Raw genomic sequence first — 25,578 nt, forward strand, 5'->3', positions numbered from 1 at the left:
AGAAGGAGGACAAAGTCTGGAGATTCAGGAATAAAGAAACTGGGGGATGGGCAGCAAGAGTAGAGTGAGCTTCCGGGATAAGAAGACTGCTTATGGCATGGTAGCCCACAGAGACAGGGGTAGAAAGCGTTTGAAGGAATCCTTGAAAACAGCTTCGTCCCTTTGCTGTGTGACTTTGTATTTTATCTGATTTGGAGTGTGTGTCTCTCTGCTCCCAGAGGGATACAGTGCCTCCTTCTCCTCAAGTCCAGGAATCTCCTTTTAAAGCCATATGGGAAGGGGGAGGATGGGAAGGAGAAGAGAGAAACTTTCCCTTCCCCCGACTCTGCCCCTCCTGCTGGGGGCTCCTCCTCTCAGCTCCAAATGCCTCACAATTCTTGAACTGGAATGGGATGTTGAGCCCTGTCCCTGAACATTTTGCCTGGTGGGCTAGAGGACTTCCCCCTGCATGAGGACCACTCCAAGCCTTGATGGCCTCCCATCTCCTTAGGGCTTCCTTCCACTGTGGTATGTACACAGTTGTTTTACCACCTTGTGATTATATTCTGAGCCTTCTCTGACTTATACCAACTGAAACCTGAGGAGTCTCTCTGTCTCTCTCCTTTCTCTGTCTCTCTTACTCTCTTGCTCTACTCTACTGGTTTTTTTGTCCATCATCCTAGTTCACATCTCTTCCATTTCCCTAAAGATCACATTAGAGAAGGAAAAAAAAAACTTAAAAAAAATCTTCAATAATACTATTTTATACTTTTTAAACTTTATTATTCTTGAGTTTTTTGGTCTGCATTTTCTTTTGCAACATGGCTAATATGGAAATATTTTGCATGACTGCACATGCATAATCTATATCAAATTGCTTACCTTCTCAAGGGTGGGGAGGAAAGGAGAGGATTTGAAACTCAAAATTTAAAAAACGAATGTTAAAAATTTTTGTTTATATGTAATTGAGAAAAATAAATAAGTAAAAGAGGAGAAATAGTGTTACTTAAATCCTCAGACATCCCCTACAGTCATAGCTGAACCCCAAGAGAACAAATGCAAAGCTATGGGAAAGATGGCCTCTTTTGTTCCTCTGGTTCAATTTACCCACTCTCTCCCCCTCTGCCTTCTACTTTCTGGTTTCCCCAGCGTTCCTGGCCACTCACATGGTCCATCTGGAGATAACTGAAATTTCAGTTTCCTGGGCCTGATCATCTAAGATAAGACTGGTGACAGATTTGACAAAATGGAGGTTTTTTTGGTGGCAGAAGCATAGAAGAGACTTTGGTTTGAGAGCAATTGGGATCTTGTCTGGAGTAAAGGAGGGGAAAAATAAGCAGGTGGAGGCCTAAAGTATCTTCACGTGTAAGCCCCATGTTAATCATGACATCACAGATTTGAGCTGGAATGATGAGGAAACTGAGACCCAGAGAAGTCCAGTGACTTGTCCAAGATCACACAGGTAACAAGTGGCAGGGCTGGGACTTGAACCAAGGTCCTCTGACTCCAAAAGCCAGCCTTCTCAATGCAGCACTCAATCAATCGACAAATATTTTTTAAGTACCTACTATTTCCTAGGCATTAGATTCCCTCACTAGATTATAAATTCTTTGAGGGCAGGGACAGTCTTATGTTTCTTTTTGTGTTCCCAGAGGCTTAGCCTGGCCTGTAGTAAGTGCTTAATAAATATTGATTGATTCCAGGCATTGTGCTGTATGTCATGGTGGGGAATAACTGTGTGTGTGTGTGTGTGTGTGTGTGTGTGTGTGTGTGTGTGTGTGTGTGTGGTAGGGAAAGGGAAGCACGACTGATAGAGTTGGTTAAGGGTGCTCTAGAGATTGACAGTATCTTTGTTTATTAATGCATTTTGCTGTTATTTCATATCATTTTGAATATATTTCACCCCCACTCACCCACCAAGTTATGATTTATAACAAAGATTTTAAGAAGAAAAAAAGCAGTTCAACAAAACTAATCAATATTTCCATGCTATGGATAGGGAATATTCCCTATCCATCGTCCCCATCTATGCAATTTAGGAAGGAGGTATAATTACACAATGTTTAGTTTCCATTTTTTTGTTCTTTTTGTTTAGAATGTCATAGCCATTGTTTATTTCTTGGTTTTGTTCACTTCACTATATGTCAGTTCATATAAGTCTTCTTATCCTTCTATGAATTCTTCACAGTCTTCATTTTTTATGACATAGTTAGTAACAGTCCATTACACTTGTGTGCCATTATTTGTTTCACTACAAGAGAAATAATTATTTCTCTCTCATATTAACAGTCAATTATTAAAATTGGGGAGACAGAAGCTTTTTTCCTTTGTCCCATTTCCTTGTCTGAAGCCCAGTCTCTCAAAGACTGGGCCGATGAAAGACAGGATTAACATTCTCCTTATTTGGTATATTGCTACTCCACTCAAATAGATCAGACTTCTAATCTAAAATTAATTTCTGCCCACTGTGTTTCACTCAAACTAATTTGGGCAGAAGTGGATCCTCTGTCTAGGTTATCCAAGGCTGCTGGGAGTCTGCTGGGTCTCTGTCTCTCTGACAAGATGTTACTCTCCCAGTCCTTCAATGGAGTGAACTCACTTCTCTTTGTAAAGTCTACTTCTCGTTAATTGTTAACCAATCAGATTTGATCACCACCTTCCAGAACACCTACTCTTCTAAGGTCATATAAACGCTGAATCCACCACCTTGACGGATCTTTGGCATTTGAGAGTGCCACTGACCTCTTTTGTTAATAAAATGCTAGTATTATTAATAAAATGATTACCCAGAAACTATGTCTCTCGGACATTTTAAACATCACAACTAGTGTCCAATCAATGGGTACCCACCTTGTTTCTACTTCTTTACTACCACAAAAAGGCCTACTATAAATATATTTTGGAATATATGGAACTTTCTACCTGACTTCCTTGGGAGTACATTCATAGCAGAGCAAGTACTAGGTTAAAGAGTAGAAATAATTTAGCCAATTTTTTAAAAAGCATAATTCCAAATGATTTTTCAGAACAGTTGTACTAATTCACAACTCTACCAACAATGTAGTAGTGTGCTTATCGTTCCTCAGCTCCTTTCAACACTATTTGTTACCTTTCACTAGCTTCTTCTTAATCAAGATCTATTCTATAATCCCCTATGGTACAGATGTCAAACTCAAGACCTACAGGGTTTGAAAGTAGGGAGTGAGTTAATTGTGGGAACTGAGTGAAGCACACTGACTTCATCTTATGAAACAATTCTGAATCTAGCTCAGTGCCTTTTCTATTCAGTTATAGGTCTTGCCCAATTTCTGCCTTGTGAGAAAACTTTATTGTATTCTTTGATCCTGTTGCTTAGAGACCTTTAACTAAGGACCTAGGTCATGATGACCAGAAACCCAGTCAGATCCAAAGGTCAAGGAATTTTCTAACAGTTATACATCTCAAGCAACCCATATATTTTATCTGAAAACTGACCCTGTACTAGTCAATCAGTTACTGTTTCCTTATTCCTTTGATTAAATATAGACACATGGGAGACAGGAGGAGTAGGCCACCTCTTTTTCTGATTTCCAAGAATTGCACTTGCTCACTCTATCCCTCCCAACTCAGAAAGCCCCTAGTCTTTCCTCCAGTCAGAAATCAGATTACCTAATCTTATGCTCTGTATCCTGTTAATTGTTTTCTTTTAATGCATAAAAATCTGCCTCCTCTTGTATTCAGTTTCTTCCAGCAAACTGAACAGACCTAGTCCCTATTTGTTATATAATTGACATGCATATGCTCAGAAGTTCGACTCTTTGTTTCCTCAGTTCTAATAGATTTCGCCCACCACACCAGCAAAATTCCCAAGTGCTTCCAGAATCAAGTTAAAATGAAATTGGGAAATGTTTAACAAAATAAATAAAAATACAATGGAACACTGTTAATTGTGGTTTCAGCATGTAGTATGTAGGGTTCCTTCTATTTGAGTTTGAAACCACTGTGCGTGGTTTTTCACACTATTTGAGTGTGAAACCCTTTGGGGATGTGGGAGAGGCTGCCTAGTAGACAGAAAGTATGGTGCAGTGGAAAGAGTGCTGGATATATAAAGACAAAAGAAACAAGTTTTCATACTGGGGCCTCAGCTTTCTGATCTATGAAATAAATGAAGGAACTGGAATAGATAAACCTGTAAAGTCCCTTTCTTTTTTTTTCAGGTAAAAACAAATAAAAAATTTTCTTTAAAAATGTATTTATTTATTTTTAGTTTACAACATTCAGTTCCACAAACTTTTGAGTTCCAAATTTTCTCCCCTTCCTCCCCAAGGTGGTGTGCAATCTGATATAGGCTCTACATATACATTCACATTAAACATATTTGCATATTAGTCATGTTGCAAAGAATTATAACCCATGGAACGAAGCACAAGAAAGAAGAAACAAAACAAAACAAAAAAGGGAGAGAGCTCAGACCCTTTCACTCCTATAGGTCACTTCACTGTGAGCCTCACTTTCCTGAGGCTCATCTGGAAAATGGGAATGATAATTTTTATATCACTCATCTCACAGTCTTATGGGAGTCAAAGAAGGAGGAATGAATGCGGCATGCTTTAGAATGGCAAAGCATCCTATAAGTGCAAATCCTTAAATGATTAGGAAGTTGTAGTGCCTCACTGTGTACTGTAAGGCATGAGAAAATGTAGCTAGAGGAAGCTTGTTAATGGGCAGGGCAAAGATGAGGTGGTATGAGCAGACTGCATCTCTGGTCCCAACTGTGTCCCTTACTAGTTACGTGACTCTGGACAGGTCACCCTCTGGGTCAGGTCTTTGGGCCTCTAAGGTTTTCTGCTTCTGAGTCCTCTCTTACAGCAATAAGATGTCCTTGAGGGATGCAGCTAAGGGGGACCCTTTGTGGAAGTGGTTTGATCCTGAGACAAACTACAAATTACTGCTGACTTGAGTGGCCACTCTGTGTATGAAAATAATCAGATTGATTCTGTGTGTTTTTTTTTAAATTAATCCTATTAACGACAGGATTTCATCCTGTCATGCCCAAGTCATGACTTTTTACCTCTGAACTTACTTCAGAAATTTGGCTAGCCTGTAATGAGTTAAGTTTAGAAATTTAGTTCTCTTGTTAATCACTGATCTATTCTTCTGTCAGAGAAATCTGTTACCCTTGAAGGATGTCTGCTTTGTTATCCAAAGAAGTCTGGTCCACTAACCTTGCAGGTAGACACAAGCAATGAACATCTCTTAGTCACAGGAGGGAAGGCTAGCCCCTCATCCCCAATTTCTAACCAATCATAACTTGTTCCCCACCTATAAAGTCCTGTTCTTTGTTTTGTACTTCCTCCCAAACTATAAAAAGTATAGCTATCCCCCATCTCGGGGTCTTGGCTTTGCTGGGGAAGCTGAGATCCTATTTATTGGTAAATTCATAATTTACCAATAAATTGATAGTGCTTGGAATTCTACCTCAGTCTTCCATCATTAATTTTAATGGTTTATAGTATCCATTTAGTACCTAGTACCAGTAGGGAGCACCCCAGACACACTGAGAGATAGCTAGGCTCCTACTGAATTAGGAAGACTGCTTCACTCTCCACCCTGGGGACCTTGTCCCTATTTCCCTAAGCTCCCTGGCTTTCCTATTGCCTAGAAGCAGCTTTCTACTTCATCAGCCTCTTTCCATCAGAGGGTCCAATAGAGCTGAGGGCAGAATCAAGGGCTTTTATGTCATGGACCCCTTTGGCAGTCTGGTCAACCTAAGCACCTCTTTTCAGAATGATGTTTTTAAATGCATCAATAAAATACATGATATTACAAAGGAAACCAATTACATTGAAAGATAGTTATCAAAACATTTTTTTTAAGTTCATGGACTCCCGGTTCAGAATCCCTGCTCTAAAATGTCAAAGGTAAAACTCCCAAACATTCCTGCTAGTTTCTTCCTCCTCCGTCTGTCCCTTCCTTCCTCCTTTCTCCTCCTCCTCCTCCCCCTCCCCCACACCTCCCTCTATAACTCTCCACCCTGCTGCTAGAGTAATTTTAAAGGCACAGGTCTGATCATAATCACTTCCCTCCTCCAAATCTTTCAATGACTCCCCACTGCCTCTAGGATAAAAACTCTCCACTCGGTGTTTAACATTCTCACAAATCTTACTCAGAACCTACATTTTTAGTGCCAAGCTCTCCCTGGTTTCAGCTCCTAACCGTGAGCCTAGTTACAACCTCTAGTCCCCACGCTGCTCAGAAACGCCCTCCTCCTCTCACTTAACCATTCTCCTCTGGATGGACCCAAGCCCTACCTCCCCTTCCAAGGCCAGCCTTCTACTCTACCCCACCCCCACATTATTGTTTATTTCACTTATTCCATTCAATTTGCAAAAGCTGCTGGTTCCCCAGGCCTGGAACAAATTCTTTCCCTGACTCCACAGTTCTAGATCCTTACCTTGGTGTGGTAAACTAAACAATGGAAGAAATAAGAAGGAATAAACCCTGGTTCAAATCTCTCCTTTGACACATATTAACTGTGAGACCCTTGCTAGTCTCTCACTTTCTGAGCCTCATTTCCAGTCATCCTCATCTATATCTTGCCACTGGGCCCAGATGCTCTGGAGGAAAAAGTGAGGCTGGTGTCTTTGCACAGCCCTGCCCCACTTAAATCCAATTCACTTGCTTGTCAAGGCATCACCTTCCTGTTGTCAGGGTCGTCTTCGAGAACCCAGGACATGCAACATCATCTACAAAATGAAGGGGTTGAACTAGACATCCTCTGAGCTCCCTTCCCCTCTACATCTCTGATCTTTTTTTCCCACATTCTATGCGCCTGCTTTCTCCAAAATGCTTTCTTAGCTCTCCCCAGTTAATGTTCTTTCCTTACCAAAGGTGTCTTTGAACTTACTTACCTATTTACTTGTTGAATTTTGCTACCTTAGTAGAACACAAGCTTATTGAAGGCAGGCTTCTCATCTCTTTTGTACCCCTGAGCCTAAAACAGACCCTTGAACAGAGTAGGCACAAAATACATTTTCTCAAATTGAATTGGCTTTTTCAAGGTCCTTTCCAGTGCTAATTTCTACAGTCCTATTCTTTCTACCTTCAAGGCTCTCTCTGATGTCACTGGAGCTTGATTTCAGCTGCATATAAATTGGGGGTGGCAGGAGAAATAAGACAAGGGGAGACACCTGGGAAACACTTCAGGAGGGGATGTGGGAGGGTAAAGAGAGTAAAGGAGAGAAAAGAATGAGAGAAGAACCCAGAGTAAAGCTCCGACGCCAGGAAAAAGGGAGGAGGGCACTAAGTGAGGCAGGGGAAAGTGGCAAGGAAAGATTGGGGAGATGTTCCCGGGATTAGAAAAAGGAACTAGAGAAAGGCAGGGGGAAAGAAAGGAGAATGAGAGAAAAAAGCAGAGGGGAGGGATGAAGTGAGAAGGGTTAAACAGAGGAAGAGTGAGGAAAGAGGGAGGGCGAATGGAGGGGTGGAATGATAGGGAGGGGAAACTAAGGGGGCAGATTGAAGGGAAGCTGGGAGGGAGAGATGGAGGAGGGGGTGGGGTAGAGGAGAGGGCTGGCCTTGGGAAGGGGAGGTGGGGCTTGGGTCCGGAGGAGGATAATTAAAGGAGGGGAGGAGAGGGGCCCAAAGGGATGGTGGGCTTTCTGAGCAGCAAGGGGTTTAGAGGAGGTGCTGGCAGTGAGAGCAGGGGGAGCATGTTGCTTCTGGCTGGCCCTGGCCTCCCGGAGCGGGGGTCGTGGGTGGGGAGGAGGGCATTGGGCAGCCCCTGGCACCGTGCCATCTGAGCCCCTGGCTGGTCCCCGCTTCCTGAGCGCCCCCGGACTTGAGCCTTTGGAGCGATGCTATGGAGAAGCTGGCAGCCGGGCTAGCTGGTCTCCACTGGAGCATGGGGGCTTTCCCCTTGGACCTCATCGTCAGCCGCTGCCGTCTGCCCACTCTCGCCTGCCTGGGGCCAGGTACGGGAGAGGAGAGGAGGGGGAGGGGAAGTCCCGGGGACCAGGTGAGCCAGGACCAGGATGCTGGAGTGACAGAAGACAGCCACCGTCGAGGAACTCGGGAGAGGAGGGAGGAAAGGAGGCGGGAAGAGGGAGGAGGGAGGGGAGGCTGAGGATGACCTGAAGCAGGTGGGGCCGGGGGGAGAGGGGCGGGGGGTGCGCTGCTCTGCTGGGCTTCGTGGGGTCCCGAGAAAGTTGTTCTTTCTTTCCGAGCCCAGTCCCGGGAGCGCCCCGTCCCTGCTCCCAGCGGGGGCCCCTTTTCTTCTCATCTATCCTCTGGCCCCTCCTGCCTCTCCCTCAGCCTCCCTTTGTCCTTCTGTCCCTCTGTCCTTTCACCTTTCTCCGCCCGCATTGTCTCCTCTCACTCCCCATTCCTCCGACCCTTTTCACTTTCCCAGGCCCGCCTCTGTCTTTGCCGGGTCTATCCCTGACACCCTTCTCCCAACAATCAGCTCGAAGCCACCTGTACCTCCCTTGTCCTGTGGCATCTCTGGGCTCCCTCCCCCTTCTCGTGTCTCCAGTGCCCCTTCCCTTTCCTTCTCCCCCTTCTCTGCTTCCTTCTCTTGTGGCCGGACACCCCAGTCCAGCCTGGGGAGGTGAGAGGGGCGAACTACTTTGCAGAAGGAGGAATAGGAGGGGATGGATGCCTGGCTGAGAGGGGAGTTCAGGCTGCCTGGCTGGGGTGAGCAGGGGGAGGGGAAGTGGAGATGGGGCCTGGCTGCCTGGCTGGGAGTTTTGTATAAGAGAAGAATAGGGGTTTGGCCAGCCTTGGCACACTCGCTTCCCGGAATGCTAATGGGGCAGAGAGGCCCACCAGCCCCTCCTCCCAACCCACACGGCTCTGTGCTGAGTATGGCCCTCCCTCCCCAAGGACTTAGGGATGAGGCTGGGAAAGGTGGGAAGGAGGGTGTGTGCTGTGTGTGTCCTTGCAGGCTGTCAGTACGGTGGAAAGGGCATTGGCTGTAGATCAGAGGTCTGGGTTCAAATCATACCTTTGAAGCTTACTTATTTCCTTATCTATAAGATGAAGGGGTTAGACCCTCTTGACCTCCGTGTATGCCCACAGCAGTGCACATCAGCAGGTCGTGTAGGTAACAGCGTCCTAGGACCAGTGGGCCTGTGGGTCAGAGTGAGCAGGTGTCTACCTCCCACTGAGACGCCTGCATGTGGCTCTGGGTAAGCAGCCCTACCCAGGGTAGATGACAAAGCTGGAACCTCGTGGGAGTGCTAGAATCATGGAATGAAGGGGCCTCTGAACTAGGAAGAGTCCCATCTGTTTATGCCTAAGGAAGTTGATTTGAGGAAGGTCACACAGGTGAGAAGTAACAGAACTGGGATTCGAACCCAGGACTTCTGACTGCCAATCCAGCGTTCTTCCCACAGTACCCAGCCTGGTTATGCAGCTGGATGAGGGGCAGGGGACTATGATTAAATTGTTGGGCCATTCCTTTAAAAGATCATACCACCCCAGGCATGCTCTCTGCATAGGCTGGTCCTTCCTTAAGTCCCAAGTGATAAAGAATTTAACTGGGTAGTAGTTATCCTTTTGGGGGAGTCATAAGAGGGAAGCCGACAGAGCCTTTTGGTTCCTGGCAGGGAAGAAATAGGGAGGGTGTCCCCTTCTCCTCCCCACCCCCCACCATGCCCATAGCTGCCAGGAGAAGTCCTTCAGACTGAAAATTCTAGGCCCCTCCTGCTGCCCTGGTAACAGTTGCTGGGGTTAGAGAACCCACTTGGTCCAAGCCCCTCCCTATATCCCTCTTCTCTTAACAATCTTTGGCCAATGTCTCCTTTCCTCCCTCCCTCCGTGCCTCCCTCCCTCTTTTCTTCTGATTCTGTTCCCCTCTCCCCTCCCCCCATTACTGGTGTCTTCCTGGCCAGGAAAAGTGGGAGAGATGTGAAGGGAGCCAGAGGTGCTGGGAGAGGGAGTTTCTTCTTCAAAGCATTGCTGGGTTTCAGATTTAAAGTCCAAGACCACAGCTTAAATACTGATTACTGTTTGCTACCTGCAAGGAAGCCAGTTCGTTTCCTTCCCTGGGATTCAGGACTTGCCTTCCTCATCTGTAAAATAAATGAGTTGAACTAGGTGTTCTTGGATGCTCCTTCCAAGTCTAAATCTTATTCTTAATGAAGTTGGGGAGTCTCCTCTCATAGAATTCAGGGGTGAATCGGAGATGGAGCCTTTGAATGAATGCATGCGTTGAATGGGAATTCAAGCCACTTGTCACTAATTGTAGACTACAATTTGAGGCTCATATTCTCTGAGGCAGCACAGCTTCATGCCTAGAGCTGGCATTAGACCTGGGAATTCCTGGGTTCGGGTCTTGCCTCTTCTCCCATAAAAACCATGTGACCCTGGGCTTTTCTAAAGTGCCCCAGCAACTTCCTGAGACCATAAGTTACCAAGAAGAGGGTAGCTGAACAAGAAGTTCCTCTTTGGGAATCTCCTGATGAAATACTGATGCTATCACAAGTCAGGTTAATGTAAATGGGGTGAGAGGGGTGTCCTGACAGCTCACCCCATCTGACACTTCCCAGAGATCTCAGCCTGATGAGGGATGGAGGATGCTGTTTGTTAGATGGGCCCAGAGGAAGGGAGGGACAGCTCCCTTACTGGGAAGGGACCCTTCAGAGGGGCAGGAAGATGGCTCGGAGTTGCCACATGAATCCAGCCAGTTTCTGTTGGCAGCCTTTCTGTTGTCTGTGCTCTTTTCACCATGACCAACTGGACAGTGAATGGTGGGGGTGGGGAGTAGTCCCTGGGCTTGAATGCCCAGCTGAGGACTAGACATAATAGTGTTCAGCCCCTGGGAGAGGGTCAATCTGAGGCCTTCCTAGGGGAGGGTGGAAGTGAATATCACTGTTTGCTGAGTCTGTTCTTTCTCTCTCTCCTTCCTGACCCAGGGGAGTATGTGGAGGGGGTGAGCCAACAGGATGTCCTGCTCATCCACTCTTGCCGCCAGTGGACAACGGTGACGGCCCACAGCCTGGAGGAAGGGCACTATGTCATCGGGCCCAAGATCGATATCCCACTGCAGTACCCAGGTAGGGCCTGGGGCCTGGGAGAGATACAGGAAGATGCCAGCTGGGGTGTCTGGGAGGAAGACCAAAGGGAAGCTGGGGCTGGGATGGGATGAACAGTCAGGCTTCCATCTTGCCAGTGAAGGAGGGCACAGAATGGCAAAACCCCAGGATCATGGACTTAGAGCTGGAAGGTCTTAGAAGCTATTTCGTCTGAACTCCTTATTTAACAAATGAGGAAACTGAGACTCATAAAATGTAGGTGACTTGTTCAAGGCTAGTAAGAGGCAGAACAGTGCTCCTATCTGGTTTCCTGTTTAGAGGCCAGGGCCCTTCCTGCTGTCACTTATTTGGAAAGGGCTGTGAGTAGTTGGAGGGTCCGTGTTCTGAGGACCTTGCCATGGGCTGATTCCATTCCCTTCATGGCATTTTCTCTTTTTGTGCCATTTTCCTGGGGGTTGTGTGTACTGCAGGTGGGCACAGACTCTGGCCTGCTAGGTAGCCTCATGGACAGCCTAAGCGTCCTGAGCAGCCCTGCAGAGCCAAGACAATGCCCCAGGCACTGCTGAATGCAGGAATCCCCTTCCTGTTTCAGAATGACCAGGGACAGATGTTACCAGAGGGGTAATCTTGGCACTTTGTTCTTAATGTAGCTGACTGACACACACAAGTAACAGCCACTTAAAAGTAACTTTTAGGTACAGCCTATCTTGACCAAGTACATCACTGCAGGTGCCCTGGTGGGGTTCAGACTTGTTATTTAATTGTTCAGTTATGTCTGACTCTTCGTGACCCTATTTGGGGTTTTCTTGGCAAAGACACTAGATTGGTTTGCCATTTCCTTCTCTAACTCATTTTCCAGATGAGGAAACTGAGGCAAATAGGGTTAAGTGACTTGCCCAGGGTCACACAGCTAATAACTGTCTGAGGCCAAATTTGAATTCAGATCCTGCTGGCTCCAGGCCTGGTGCCCTATGTGCTGAGCCATCTAGCTGCTTCCAGACTGGTTAGTACTTGTTAAATTCTTGGAGAAGCTCTAGCCTTGAGAGATACTAATGTAGTAGTAAGGACATTTGACTTTGAGTCAAGCGGCCTTGGATTCAAACCCTGGCTTGGATGCCCCCCAAGGATATGATTTTGAGCAAACCACTGACCCTCTCAAAACTTCAGTTTTTACCTCCATAAAATGGTGACAACATTCAATAATTAATGAACATGTTTAGGTGCCTCCTATGTATCAGGAAATATACTAAACATCAGGGAGACAAGTATGAAAAAGGAGGACAGTCCTTGCCCTCAAGGAGTGTCTAGTTAGGGAAGTAAATCTAAAAAGGTGGGGTTGGGGGAGCAAGGAGAAGAAAGTACCTGGGGCCTGATGGAAAGTTCAAAGGAGTGTAGCCAGGTGGGACATATAGATGGCCTGGGCGTCCTCCCTGTGTGGAAGTTTTGGAGCTCATTGGTCTGTCCCCCAATCAGAACTCTTCTTTATATTCACAGCATAGAAGTTTGAGTTCTTGTTAGCCCTGACTCTACCAAGTGAGTATATGACCTTGAGCAAAGCGTTTCACCTCTCTGTGCCTCAGTTTCCCCATCTGTAAGATGAGATTGAACTAGGTGATCTCTAAGTTTCCTCCTAGCTCTGACGTTGTGTAGACTCCATAACTTCAGGAATAGTCCTCCCTTTACGATCCCAGGACCTGTCCTGAGGTCTTTGGGTGAAGGGCTATCCAAACTAGGAGACAGCCGTTCCTCTGCAGGTCAGTGGGAGAGTCTAGATTGACCTGAGGTGGAAAATCTCAGGTCTGCACCCTCAGCTGGAATGGTTCCTCTCAGCTGCAATTCAAGTTCAGGGATTCAGCCCTCTTTATAGTTTTGTCTGCCAAGCCCGGAGTCTCCCAAGGGGCCAGAGAGCAGAACACTCTCATCCAGGGTGCACTTCTTCCAACCCTAGTTGGTCACCTGCTTCTTCCTCCCTCTCTCTGCCTCCCCTTTCTCCTCCTTCCTCCCTCTTCCCCTTGAGATGACCACACTTTGGGGTGGCGATCTGAGTAGGGAAGGAGTACAGTGGCTTATGATGAGCTAGGAGAGCCCAGAATCCAGGTCTCCAAAGTTGGGTGCTGATGTCTGACAGGGTGTGGGGGAGGCAGGCAGGCAGGGGAAAGAGTGAGGAGGTTGGAGATAAGAGGGTGGGGGAGGGGATCCCTATAGCAGCCGGGGAGGGGATAATGAAGCACTAAGTGTGGTCAGCCGGACACTGATTCCGCTCGATGAATTAATAATGAGATATGGAGCTCAGAGAGGGGAGAAGGGACCTGGACTGCCCCGTTCTCCTCACCACACAGGAGGAAGAGAAAGAAAAAAGGAGGAGTTTAGGAGTGGACAGAGGGGACCAGGGACCCTGTTGGTTGGGTCGGGTGGAAGGCATCTCCCTTTTATTGGGGCTTTGGTTCCTAGACCCTGGGGCTTGGCTCTTGGCTGTAGCAGGTGGACGGGGAGATTGGCAGTCACCAGCTGGGTACCTTTATTTGACTTTGAGGAAGTAACTTAACTTCTCTGGCCTCAGTTTCCTTATCTGTAAAATGAGAGGAGTAGAATAGATTTCTGAGGTCCTTTCTAGCACTAACATTCTATAGTAGTGGGGCATGAGGTTGATTTTCCTGCCAAGCAAAATCCATCCATTCATTCAGAAAACTTTTACTAAACACCTGGTCATAATAATAGCAACAACTGACATTTAAATAGCACTTTAAGCTTTGCAAAATGCAAATATCTCATTTTATCCTCCCAATAACCTTGGGATATAGACATTATTATCCCCACTTTACAGATAAGGAAACTGAAGAGGAGGTTAAGTGACTTACCCAGGGTTATACAGCTAGGAAGCGTTTGAGGTCAGATGTGAACTTGGGTCTTCCTAACTGAAAGTCCAGTGCTCCATCTACGTGCTGGCTCTGGGTTAGGTGGGGTGGGGGACATAGAGAGGGAATAAAACCATCTTGGGACTCTCAATCAAATAAGACAGATAGTGTATCTGCATTAAAGCACAAGAAAAATGCGAAGGCTGATTAATGAGTGACAGGGCAGTTTTTGACAAGTAGCTTGTGGGTAGCACAGGCATCCCTCAGGGGAGGTGGATTGGTATCTCCTAGTCCAGGCACAGACTCTGGTCAGAACAGCTCCTTCTGGCGGGGCTTGGGGGAAGGGAGAATGGTTTGCAGCTGGATAGAGGTGGGAAGAGGAGAGGGACACACACACACACAAGCAGCTGGGCTTGGGTCAGGGGGCAAGGGGAGAGGTTAGGGGCTCCTGCTTTATGCCCCAAGGACAGAAAACACCTTCTACTCCTTCCACCAGCTCAACTGATGGGGAAGCTATTCGCTGGGCTAGGAGGAGGAAGGAGTGGATCAGGCACCATGGTTACATTGATTCTCCTGACCACATCCTCTCCCCCAGCTTCTCTGTCTGAATCAGCCTGAACGTTCCCTGTCTAGTCCTCTGACTTTGGCCCTTCCCAGCTAGGCTGGGGATAATGGGATGAATTCTTCCTAGTCCCTCCCTGGCCAGGGGGTAGACTTTCTACCCTCTCTCCCTCTGGGTATGGCTATGTGTGGGGGTTGCTCTGACCTTCATCTGAGGAGACCACTGGTCTAAGTATGGGGGCTCAGCTCCAACATCTGACCTCCTGGTTTCTTGTCATCTATTAAGCACTAGAATCCTCTTCACCCTTAACCCAATCTGTCTGTCCTCTGGGGCTAGTGAAAAGCTTCCCCTTCTTCCCAGGAGGGCCCTAGTCTGACTAATAATAATACTAATAATGTTTACATAGCACTTAACTATGTGCCAGGCATTATGCTAAGTGCTTTATAATGATCTCATCCGATCCTCACAATAGCCTTGGAAGATAGGTGTTACTACTATCTCCATTTTACAGATGAGAAAACTGAGGCAAACAGAGGTTAAATGACTTATCCAAGGTTATACAGCTACGGAGTGAAGCTAGATTTGAACAGATCTTCCTGATTCCAGTGAGTTAGGTGACTCAGTGGATAGACCATTGGACTTAGAGTCAGGGAGACTCATCTTCCTGAGTTCAAATCTAGCCTCAGACATTTCTTAACTGGGTGATGCTGAGCAAGTTACTCAACCCTGTTTCCCTCAGTTTCCTCATCTGTAAAATGAACTGAAGAAGGAAATGGAAAATCAATTTGTCAATTAAATTCCCAAAAGAGTTGAAGACTCTGACATGACTGAAAGAACTGAACCACTTCCCAATTCCAGGCCAGGCACTCTATCTGTTGTGCCACTTGGCTGCCGGGACAGGGGTTGGGAGGTGCTTTCTGCTATCTCTTCCTCTCCAACGCAGCTCTCCATTCTGTGCTCCTGCCCAGGGAACTCAGAGACTAGGGGAATATAGAAATTCCTGGTTTAGAAATTCCAGCCACTGGTAGAAATGTGGCTGGGTCAGTCAAATCTCACAGGTCTGTGTCTATGGCGTGAGTACCATCGTTATTCCCAAATGTCTGCTTGTAGTCCTTTGTTCTTGAAGAGGCCCCAAATGACAGCACTCTGTGGGGTCCAGGTATAGCATGTCCAACTGTAGCTGATCAGACCAATATGCGCTCAGAAGGCTCTACCATGGGTAGAGCACAAGTAGTCCATAGGAACCATATAGTATTTATTGAGCACCTTTGATGAGCCAGGTCCTGTGCTGGGAGCTGGGGTTCCATGAATTAAGCATCTCCATGTATAAGATGATGTTATTCATCAAGGTTAGAAAGATATGGTCCTTGACTTAGAGCTTCGTGGGGCACCTTGAGACAGCTAGGTTGCATGGGATTTGAGTGTTGGATATGGAGTCAGGAAGCCCTAAGCTTGAATTCTATGGATTTGAACTTGCCAGTCCTGAAATCAAAGCCATAGACACCAGCTGGGAACATCACTCACCTCTCTAAGCCTCAGTTTCCTCATCTGTAAAATGAGGATAATATAACACCTACCTCACAGGCTAGTGACAATCAAATGATACACATACACATGCACATATGTGTCACTTTACAGATCGCAAAGTGCTTGATAAAGGTCAGCTTCTAAATTGTGACAGTAATTACAACGACCTGTTGTTTGCTATACCCTCTTCTGTTTGCTTTTCTGCTGCTGTTTTTTTATATACTTACAGTCAGTAGGTATTTTCATTCTTTCTTTCCCTTTTTTCCAGTTTGGTATTTTTTTCTGGACCTCTGCACTGAGGAGAACCCAATTTCTTCAGGTTTGCCTCAATCATTGAATATATGGGTTGCTTCCAGTTTTTCTCCATTAAAAATATAGCCACTGTGGGTTTTAAAATTTTTATACATCTTTGTCTTCTTAATCATCTCCATCCCTAATATTCAATCTCTCCCTGTCTGCTCTCCCTGTCTGCTGGTTCCTTCCCGGTTACCTAGGTACATACTCAAGTAAAAAAAGAAAAAAAACCCCACCTCACTAGAGCCTATCAGATGGCAGGTAGGTGGCAAAGTGGGTAAAGAACCAGGCTTGGAGTCAGGAAGACTCATCTTCTTGAGTTTAAATCTGGCCTCAGACACATGTTAGCTGCGTGACCCTGGGCAAGTCACTTAACACTGTTTGCCTCAGTTTCCTCATCTGTAAAATGAGCTAGAGAAGGAAATGGTAAACCACTCCAGTATCTTTGCCAAGAAAACTCCAAATGGGGTCGTGAAGAGTTGTCCATAACTGAACAATAAAAATGATGGATAGGCACGCATGTAATATGCCTAAATAAACACATGTGTATATGTACACACAGTGTCCCACAAGAGTTCGTGCAGTTTTTAGCTATTAAGACACTAAGACTTTTAGAACATGCTACATATAAATGTGTGCATAAAATACAAAGTGTACATACATGAATGTGCATGCCCACATAAATTCGTACATACATATAACTACATACACATACACACATGCTGTCTCTTCTTAAGGACAGGGACTGTTTCATCATTTGTTCCCATATCCTCAAGACCTTGTACAATGCCTGGCACATAGTAAGGGCTTAATAAATGTTCATTGATTAATAGAGTCCAAAGTATCCTCTCTTTTACAGGTGAGGAAACCATGACTCAGATCATTGAAATGGCTTCCCTAAGCCTAGGCAGTGCAGAACTGGGACTAAAGCCCAGGGCTCCAGACTTTCAGGCTGTTTCTGGTGCTTCTGACTCCTTGGCACAGACACTCACTCACAAACTGTCCATGTATAACTCGGGAGCGTCCAACTATCCAGAGCTCCTGTGCCTGGGCTTTTTCCTAAGCTGACAACACAATAATGGGCCCATAGGGTGTCTAAGCCCAGGGGCGCCCTGTTGGGAGTCCACCTGAGAGCATCTGGGCCTCCTTATGTGGTATCTCCAGGTAGTGTGACCTGGAGTGGGATTCATGGCACAGAAGTTGGTGCTATGAGGATGTTGGGGTCTGAGAGCACCTTTCAGAGGGTAGAGGGCCCTGGGGATAGTGGGACTAGACTCATCTTCTTGTCCCTCCCACAGGGAAGTTCAAGCTTCTGGAGCAGGCTCGAGATGTTCGGGAGCCAGTACAGTATTTCAGCAGCATTGAGGAGGTAGCCAGTGTCTTTCCTGACCGCATCTTTGTGATGGAGGCCATCACCTTCAGTGTCAAGGTCAGCCCCCTAGCAGACAGCATCCCCCAAGCTGCCCCCACATTCTTCTGGGTGGGACCCTCAGCCGTAGTCATGCTTCCTTTGACATCAGGAAGAAAGCACTTAGCTCTCCATTTCCATTGAAGATGAAGACATGTCCTCATGTTTCAGTGGGAAGGATTCAGGAGGATTTCTTTAAAAAGAAATGCGACAGGAAGAGTTTGGTATATTTTTCCTTAGAAATAACTTGCCAGAGTGGAATGGACGTTAGGAGTCACAGTCTTGTGACTCCATATCTGAATCAAAACCTGGCATCCCCTGCAAGTGCGATTAAAGACACCAGGCAGGGCAAACCCATCCCTTCCTGAGGCGGCTCATTCCACATGGGACAGCTTTCATTGTTAGGCAGTTTTTCCTGACCTGGAGCCTAGATTTGCCCTAATACAACAGTTACCCATCACACCTCTTTCTCCCTTTGTGGCCAAGTAGAATAAGCCTAATTCCAGTTCCACTTGACACTGACAACCCCAGTCCCACCTCCAAACCTTCTCTTGGGCTAGAAGGCTTTTCTGGAGGTCATCAAGATGTACCCCAGGGTAGGCTTTACCTCATCATCCCTGGGTCAATATGCCTGTCTTGATTGTATCTCTTGCTTTAGCTGAGGGTGTGAGCAAATTCTTGTTGAAGCTTTTCCTAATACAAAAATGCTGAGGGTTTTTTTTTCAGTTTCAGATTTTAAAATTCTGTTTATAATTTTAATTCTATTTTTCTTTACCCTTCCAGAGTAGGACCAGTTGGCAGCTTTGTATACATGTATGACTGGGGAGGAGAGGGAGAGAGTCCTGCTGTGAAGCTCCTTTGAAAGGGAGGGGGAGAGGAGGGAAGTACTCCCAGGTGGATACTTCCCCTGATCTGCTTGAGTATCCTGGGTGGCAGACATGCTATTCTCCTGAAGCACCCCAGAAAATGCTGCCTCCTTTTCATTGTCTTGTCCTTGCCCACCAGGTGGTGTCTGGGGAATTCAGTGAGGACAGTGAGGTCTACAACTTCACCCTGCATGCGGGTGATGAGCTCACCCTCATGGGCCAAGCTGAAATCCTTTGTGGGAAGACCCCGAAGGAGCGTTCCCGTTTCACTACCATCCTCCGAAAACTGGGCCGGGCTGGGTCCTTGGCAGGGTCTTTGGCAGGGATGGGGAGCATCAACAGTAGTCTGGGCACTAGTGGAGCAGCGGGCACCATCAAATCTATTAAAGGCAAGATGCCCTGCCTCATATGTATGAACCACCGCACCAATGAGAGCCTGAGCCTGCCCTTTCAGTGTCGGGGCCGGTTCAGTACCCGGAGTCCCCTGGAGTTGCAGATGCAGGAGGGTGAGCACACTGTGAGGGCCATCATTGAGAGGGTCCGGCTACCTGTCAATGTGCTAGTGCCCAGCCGGCCCCCCTGCAACCCGTATGACCTGCACCCTGTCCGGGAAGGCCACTGCTACAAGCTAGTCAGCATCATCTCCAAGACAGTGGTACTGGGACTGGCCTTACGCAGGGAGGGCCCAACTCCCTTGCATTTCCTGCTGCTCACTGACATGCCCCGGTTCACCCTGCCCCAGGGGCTGCTGGTTGGTGACCCCCAGGTGGAACAGCTGGTTAGGGACAGTGCTTCCTACTGCCATGAACGCTTCGACCCAGATGAGTACTCCAAAGCAGTCCGGGAAGCCCCTGGAGACCTGGCAGAGGAATGCGCCAGCCCCCGCAGGGCAAGGCTCTGTTTGCAGGGCCCCAGGCCTGAAGCATTGCCCCAACTTTCTCTCTGCCTTTACCCCCCCACTGGGGAGGGGGAGCAGGAATACATGAGTCCAGACTGGGCCAGCCTCTCAGAACCTGCCCCTCCGGTGGAGATCCCCTACGAGGAGCTGTGGACACACCAGGCAACTGAGACCCATCCAGAGGGTGGGGGCGGGGGCAGGGGCAGGGGCAGGCAGCCACCTGCAGGACTTAGACAGCCAGACCTCATCTCTTTTGCTGGGACTGCTCATCTGGAGACAGAGGTTCCCCCACCCCCTGTCCCTCCCAAATCAGAGGCGGTAAGTATAGGTGGGCAGCTAGGCTGGGCCTGGAGTCTGGAGGACTCATCTCTGTGATTTCATATCTGGCCTCAGCCACTTACATTTACCTTGGGCAAGTCACTTAACCCTGTTTGCCTCAGTTTCCTCATCTGTAAAATGAGCTGGAGAAGGAAATGGCAAACTACTCCAGCATCTCTGCCAAGAAAAGCCCAAATGGGGTCATGAGGAGGTGGACGTGACTCAACAACACGTATAGGTGGCTCCTGAGGTTACAGGGCAGAAAAAATCCTAGAACAATACAATCATAGATTTAGAAGGAGAAGAGATCCTGGAGTTTATTTCAACCCCATTGTTTTACAAATGAAGAAACCGAGGCCCAGAGAGTAAGCGACTTTCCTGAGGTCACACAACTAGTGAGTCTGAGAGATAGGATTTGAATTCAAGTCCTCTGACTTCAAATCCAACCCACTTTTCCAACACACTAGGGGAATGGAGAAAGGGGAACTGTTCTTTGAGATAACCCTGGAATTCTGAGACTTTTCTTACTCATTCTTGAGGAGCCTCTCCTCCCCTCCCCTCTCCTAACCCCCCCAGAGCTCTGGCGCTCTTGGCCTCTGTTTCGGTTTCTTTTTTAGCCAATAAAAAGGGTTTGTCAACACCAAGTTTCCCCTAGATCTGGCCACAGGAAAGAGGGCAGCCCTTGGCCTTGTGGGGCCAGGTCATCAAGCATTTCTTGTATGACTGTGTCAAGAGGAATGGAAGGAGATGGAAGAAGGGTGGCATGCATGTGTGTACTTGGCAGAAGAGTATATGTACATATGGAAAGGCAGCAGTAAGTGAGTGGGTAGGGGTGTGTGTGTGTGTGTGTGTGTGTGTGTGTGTGTGTGTGTGTATGTATGAATAAGTAGGTATGAGAGGGATATGTTCACATGTGTATTTAAGAGAGACAGCCTGAGGGTGAGAGAGATAGGGAGAAAGTAGAGGAAAAGCCTCTGGGGAGGTGAATAAGGTTGTACCTGGTTGCTGTAGGAGCCACACTTATCTGGATCTGGGCCAAGCAGAATCTGGGCTCGCCCCTTTCCTCCCAGGCTCCTACCTTCTTTCCTGCTCTCTCTGTTCTTTCCCTCTCTTTCCTCCTAATCCAGCTGTGTCACTAGCCTTCTTTGATGATAATAATAGGTGGTATTTAACTTGTACTTTAAGGCTTGCAAAGTACATTATGAAAATCAACTCATTTGGTCTTCACATCAACCCTAGAGGGCAGGTACTATTGTTATCCTCATTCTACAGAGAAGGAAACCGAGGCAAACAGAGGCTATGTGACTTGCCCAGGGTCACACAGCCAGTAAATGTTTCAGAGAGAATCTGAACTCTGGTCTTGCAGACTCTGGGCCTAGTGCCACCTTGTAGCTTTTATGAAAAATCATTTTATAAAAAATTCTCTGTGTTTTAAAGCAGATTTTGGTTTGCAACTATTAAGGGACTCTGGGTTACAGAGGTGGGGGCAATGGAGCCCCAGGGAGGGGACTAAAAGGGGATGGATTAGGCTTTGGTGACAGGTGGCTAAGAGAACCATTTTATATATCCACGTCCATTATGGGGATGCTCTACAGAGCAGTTGGGAGCTAATGCTGTCCCTTAGGATCCTGAATGATGCTATGTGGCTTGGGTGTCTCAGGGAGAGGCCAGCAGCTGGCCAATGTGTTTGAGCACTTGCCTGGTAGCAGGGCTTTATGTTTCCAGGTCAAGGAAGAGTGTCGCCTACTCAATGCCCCACCAGTACCACCAAGGGGCAGCCGGCCCCCAGGCAGTCCTCCTATCCCACCACGCTTTCCCAAGCTTCAGCCGGCTCACTCCCCTAGTCCTGGCCTCTCGTATTACTCTTCTGGTCTACATGATGGGTGAGTGCCCTTCAAAACTTTTACTAGTTGAAATTGAGCTTGGGACAAATTTAGGGGGAGGGAAGGGGATGTGTGGCTGTGTAGAGGACAGGCCTATCATGTGGGAAGTTGTTTTGGGAGGAGGCCTTTTGAATTTCCTAGCAAGGAAGCAGGCCATCCAGGGAGAAGGTACCCTTTATGTTAGCCCCGGGGGTGGGGGGGAGGGGCGGGGGTGAGGGTGGGGCGAAAGCTTGTTTTCCCTGTCTAGGTTATGGCTCTGGTCTCCTGCCTTTGGGCTCCTGGGCCCCTCCTAGGGAAGCCTCACCCAAGGGGAAGCATTTCCCTTGGGTCATTTGGCTCTTTGGGCAAAGATCCATGTACAACCAAGGCAGTATGGAAAGAGCACTGAACTGGGAATCAGGAAACCTGGGTTCTGATCCTTTCCCTGTCATGAAGTAGCTGAATGACTTTGGGCAAGGCAATGATCTCTTTGACCCTTAGATCCTCATCTATAAGATGAGGGGGTTGGACTAGGTGACCTCTAAGATCCCTTTTGGCTCTAAATCTATGATCCTGTGATCTCTAATGTCCCTTCCAGCTCTGAGGTTCCACGAACACCTGTGTGAGCTGGACAGGACATAAGTGCTCTGACCCCAGGTGGGTCCTGGAAATAAATCCACTGGGGTTCCACATTCTCCTCTGTGGTGGGGGTGAGGGAACTGTGTCTTTGGGATCAGAGCAATGAGACCTTATTTAACAGGGGCAAAGTTTTGGGTCATGCAGGAATATATTGACCACTTACTCTCCTTTTCTCTTTATCTGTATCTCTACCTTGCCTTGCCTCTGCTGTCTGTCTGTTCCTCTCCCTCAATCTCCCAGATCTGGCTCTCGGAGTGGCAGCTGCTCCCCATCCCCAGATTCATACTCTCTCTACTGTTACCCCTGTACCTGGGGTGATTGCAAGGTGGGTGACTGCTCTAGTCGCCCACTTCCAGGCCCCCTCCCCTCTACAACACAGCCCAGCCAGGCCTCCTGGGCCTATCCTGAGCCTGGAAACAGCCGATCTACACTACTACTTAGGGGTGAGACACCCAACAAGACATACCACAGCTGTCCCCCTCCTCCTAAGCCTTCACACCCTCAGAAACGCTTTGCTCCTTTTGGGGCCCTCAATCCATTTGCTGGTCCCACCTATTCCTCGGGTCCTGCCTCCTCCTCCTCTTCCTCTTCCTCTGGTCCCACTTCTACCCCTGGCCCCACTTCATCCTCAAGCCCTACTTATTCTCCAGGTCCTGTCTCCTCCAGTCAGGCCTACTCCTCTGGTTCCCCCTCCTGCCCCACCTCCTCCTCTTCATCCTCTGAGTGGCAAGAAACAGCCCTGGAACCCTTTGATCCCTTTGAAGTGAGGCAGGGTAGCTCCCCAGAACCAGACCTGCTACGATATCAGGAGCCTAGAGCAGTGGGCAGGCCTGGGCCCTTGTCACCCCTCTGTCCCACCAAGGCCTTTGAGCCAGATGGCCTGATGCTTCGGCGGATGCCCACCCCGTTGTCCCCTACTGTCTTACAGGGACCAGAGGGAGGCGGGGCACGGCTCTACCTCACCCAGGGGCGCCTGGATGTGCCTCCTGTTAGCCCCCGGGAAGGGGCAGTGGGCCGGGTGGGCAGGGACAACACCCCTTGGCAGCCTCCAGCTGATCTATCTGCACTCTCTCTGGAGGAAGTCTCTCGGAGTCTGCGCTTCATTGGCCTCTCAGAGGATGTGGTGAACTTCTTCTCTAGGGAGCGCATAGATGGCAGTATCTTTGTACAGCTCAGTGAGGACATCCTGGCTGATGACTTCCACCTCACCAAGTTGCAAGTCAAGAAGATCATGCAATTCATCAAGGGTTGGAGGCCCAAGATCTGAGTAGCCTGTCCTAAGGTCAGACAATAAGAATGTTTCGGGGCCTCTTCAAGGTATGAAAGGAGCTCTTCCTAAAGTTGCCCCAGGTACTGATCGGATCCCTAAGGACCCAGATTCTAATGAGGCAGTGCCATGAAGATCAAGTGCTCCACAGGGCTCCATGGAGCTAGTCATGGGTTCTACCACCAGGACTTTAGCACAATTTCTTTTCTTTAGAGACTTCACATGGAGAAGCTACAAATGGTATTAACACAAATGTGCACACCTGCATGGTTCTGCCCTCCCCTCAGAGCCCAACACTGTCCAACAGAGTGACGTAGCAATCTTCCCAGATCTTTCCCATTTCTGGGAGGACCTTTCCCATGATCCAAACTCCTAGATTAAAATAAGAAAGTAGAGACAAGGGGAGAAAGATGGCCATCTTGCACTCAAACACCAGGCTTCCCAAGGTATTTCTTGGTACTCAGCCTGAGAACCAAGCTATTTCCAAACGCCCGTATTTTTCCTGCCTTTCTTCCTCCATCCTTAACTCACTAATTGGAAGCACTTAGGGTCAAGCAAACTTAGAGCCTGCTTTAGCCTGTCCCCTGTGCATTATTCACATCCCAGATCCCCTTTCTCTAGTCACCTTTCCCTGTGAATAATTATTACTGAGCACAACTGTAGGATCATAGGCTCATTGACAGAGTTAGAAAGGACTGTATAGGTCCCAATAAGAAAACTGAAGCTTGTAGAGGAAGGGACTTGGCCACGATTCCTCTTCTCTGGCTGCTTGTAATAGAACTGGGAAGACAAGACTTTAAGAGCACTGCCTGGATGCACCCCCTCCTGTGAACGGCTTCAGAGCCAAGCTAGCTTAAGAACCAGTCATTCAGTCAGGCTGGATGAAGTGACCTCTAGCATCCCTTTCAACACCTATGATTCGAGTCCAGGTTTCTTTCAATTAATACTACTCCTGCCTTCCCTTAAAGCTAGATCCTATTTGTTACAGCATTTCCTTCTCTCTCAGCCAGGAAGTCATTACTATGGGTATTTGTGGGATTTCTATCACTTGTAGTCACCTCATAAGTACCTTATTCAGTGTCTCCAACTGAGGACAAAAAGATGGAGGGGGTGGGGGAAAGACTTGTTAAGCCACAGAAGCTCAGGAAAAATTTTCTAGTACCTTGGCTTCAAGGTTCATAGACCTCTTGGTATAGAAGGGAAACAAAATTGAACTTGGAGTCATCCTGGTTCTACTCTTTCTACCTGTTTGACATTAAGTAACAACTTCTCTAGGCCTTAAACTCCTCATTTACAGAATAAGAAGGTTGGATTAGGTAACTTTTAAGGGCTCTTTCGGCTCTAGATCTATGATCCCAACTGAGTGCTGGAGTGCATTAACATGGAGCAGGGTCTGCATTCATAGAAATGTCTGTGTACTCATCTACAATACAAAACACAGGAATGCAGCTCTGGATACCTGCATGTACTTCTCAAACCAGCCCCACCAAGCCCCTGAAGGAATAACTTCACTCTGTTTTGGGTCATATGCCAGCCAAGTACCCATGGGAGACCAGCTTATAATCTTACCCCATCAGGCTGCCTGGATAGTTATTTCTTCATATTTTAAAGGGTCTAGGTTCCATTCTTCCTCTTGGCCACGCTGGAGGCTTTGGCTCTTGGGAAAGAAGCCCAAATAGTGACTATTAGGAATGTTATAGCTGGGAGAGTTGGCTCTGGTTAAGGAATTTTAATAGATCGATGAAATAAATACTGCAGATCCTGCAGAAGGGTACAAGTGGAATTGTACGTGTGTGCTAGGCCTAGAGGTTAAGTATATTTTCTTTCTGTTCTCTTAAGGGAGGGAGATCATAAGGTTGTATGTAATGTGTCCCTTTGTTGGTGCCTGGGGCAAGGGCCTGGCCTTGTAGGGCCCAAGATCTTCAATACACAGAAGATCAGATTTAGTGGGGCTGGGGCTTCTTCCCCTGCTACAGATAGCATCCCCTCCATGATTTAAATGGTCTCAAAGCGTCATGATCAAAGAGTTCATCCCCACGTGGGCAATCTGGTGATTGGCTTCTCCAAACTGGGCCAGGCTGGTTCTTA

The 25,578-nt window shown here is 47.5% G+C and overlaps 1 protein-coding gene across 2 annotated transcripts; it reads left to right on the forward strand.

Moving 5' to 3' along the window:
- The first annotated feature begins 377 nt into the window (after positions 1 to 377).
- On the forward strand, positions 378 to 23,584 carry GAREM2 (GRB2 associated regulator of MAPK1 subtype 2). 2 transcript variants are annotated; one of them, XM_072633931.1, is made up of 6 exons: positions 378 to 507; positions 10,875 to 11,015; positions 17,531 to 17,661; positions 18,646 to 19,722; positions 21,448 to 21,605; positions 22,464 to 23,584. In XM_072633931.1, the coding sequence occupies exons 1-6, from the start codon at positions 471 to 473 to the stop codon at positions 23,488 to 23,490; spliced, it is 2,571 nt and encodes an 856-aa protein (XP_072490032.1). In that variant the 5' UTR covers positions 378 to 470; the 3' UTR covers positions 23,491 to 23,584. The 2 variants fall into 2 exon arrangements, with proteins under 2 accessions (XP_072490032.1, XP_072490031.1); XM_072633930.1 differs by lacking the exon at positions 378 to 507 and adding an exon at positions 7,720 to 7,931.
- Positions 23,585 to 25,578: the final 1,994 nt, after the last annotated feature.

Source organism: Notamacropus eugenii, chromosome 1 (assembly GCF_028372415.1).
Source record: "Notamacropus eugenii isolate mMacEug1 chromosome 1, mMacEug1.pri_v2, whole genome shotgun sequence".
Classification (NCBI taxonomy): Eukaryota; Metazoa; Chordata; class Mammalia; order Diprotodontia; family Macropodidae; genus Notamacropus; species Notamacropus eugenii.

Coding starts and splice junctions, on each gene's coding strand:
- GAREM2 (XM_072633930.1), top strand. CDS start 7,820: ATGGAGAAGCTGGCAGCCGGGCTAGCTGGTCTCCACTGGAGCATGGGG. Junction 7,932..10,874: donor TCTCGCCTGCCTGGGGCCAG/GTACGGGAGAGG, acceptor TTCCTGACCCAG/GGGAGTATGTGGAGGGGGTG. Junction 21,606..22,463: donor TCTTCTGGTCTACATGATGG/GTGAGTGCCCTT, acceptor TCAATCTCCCAG/ATCTGGCTCTCGGAGTGGCA.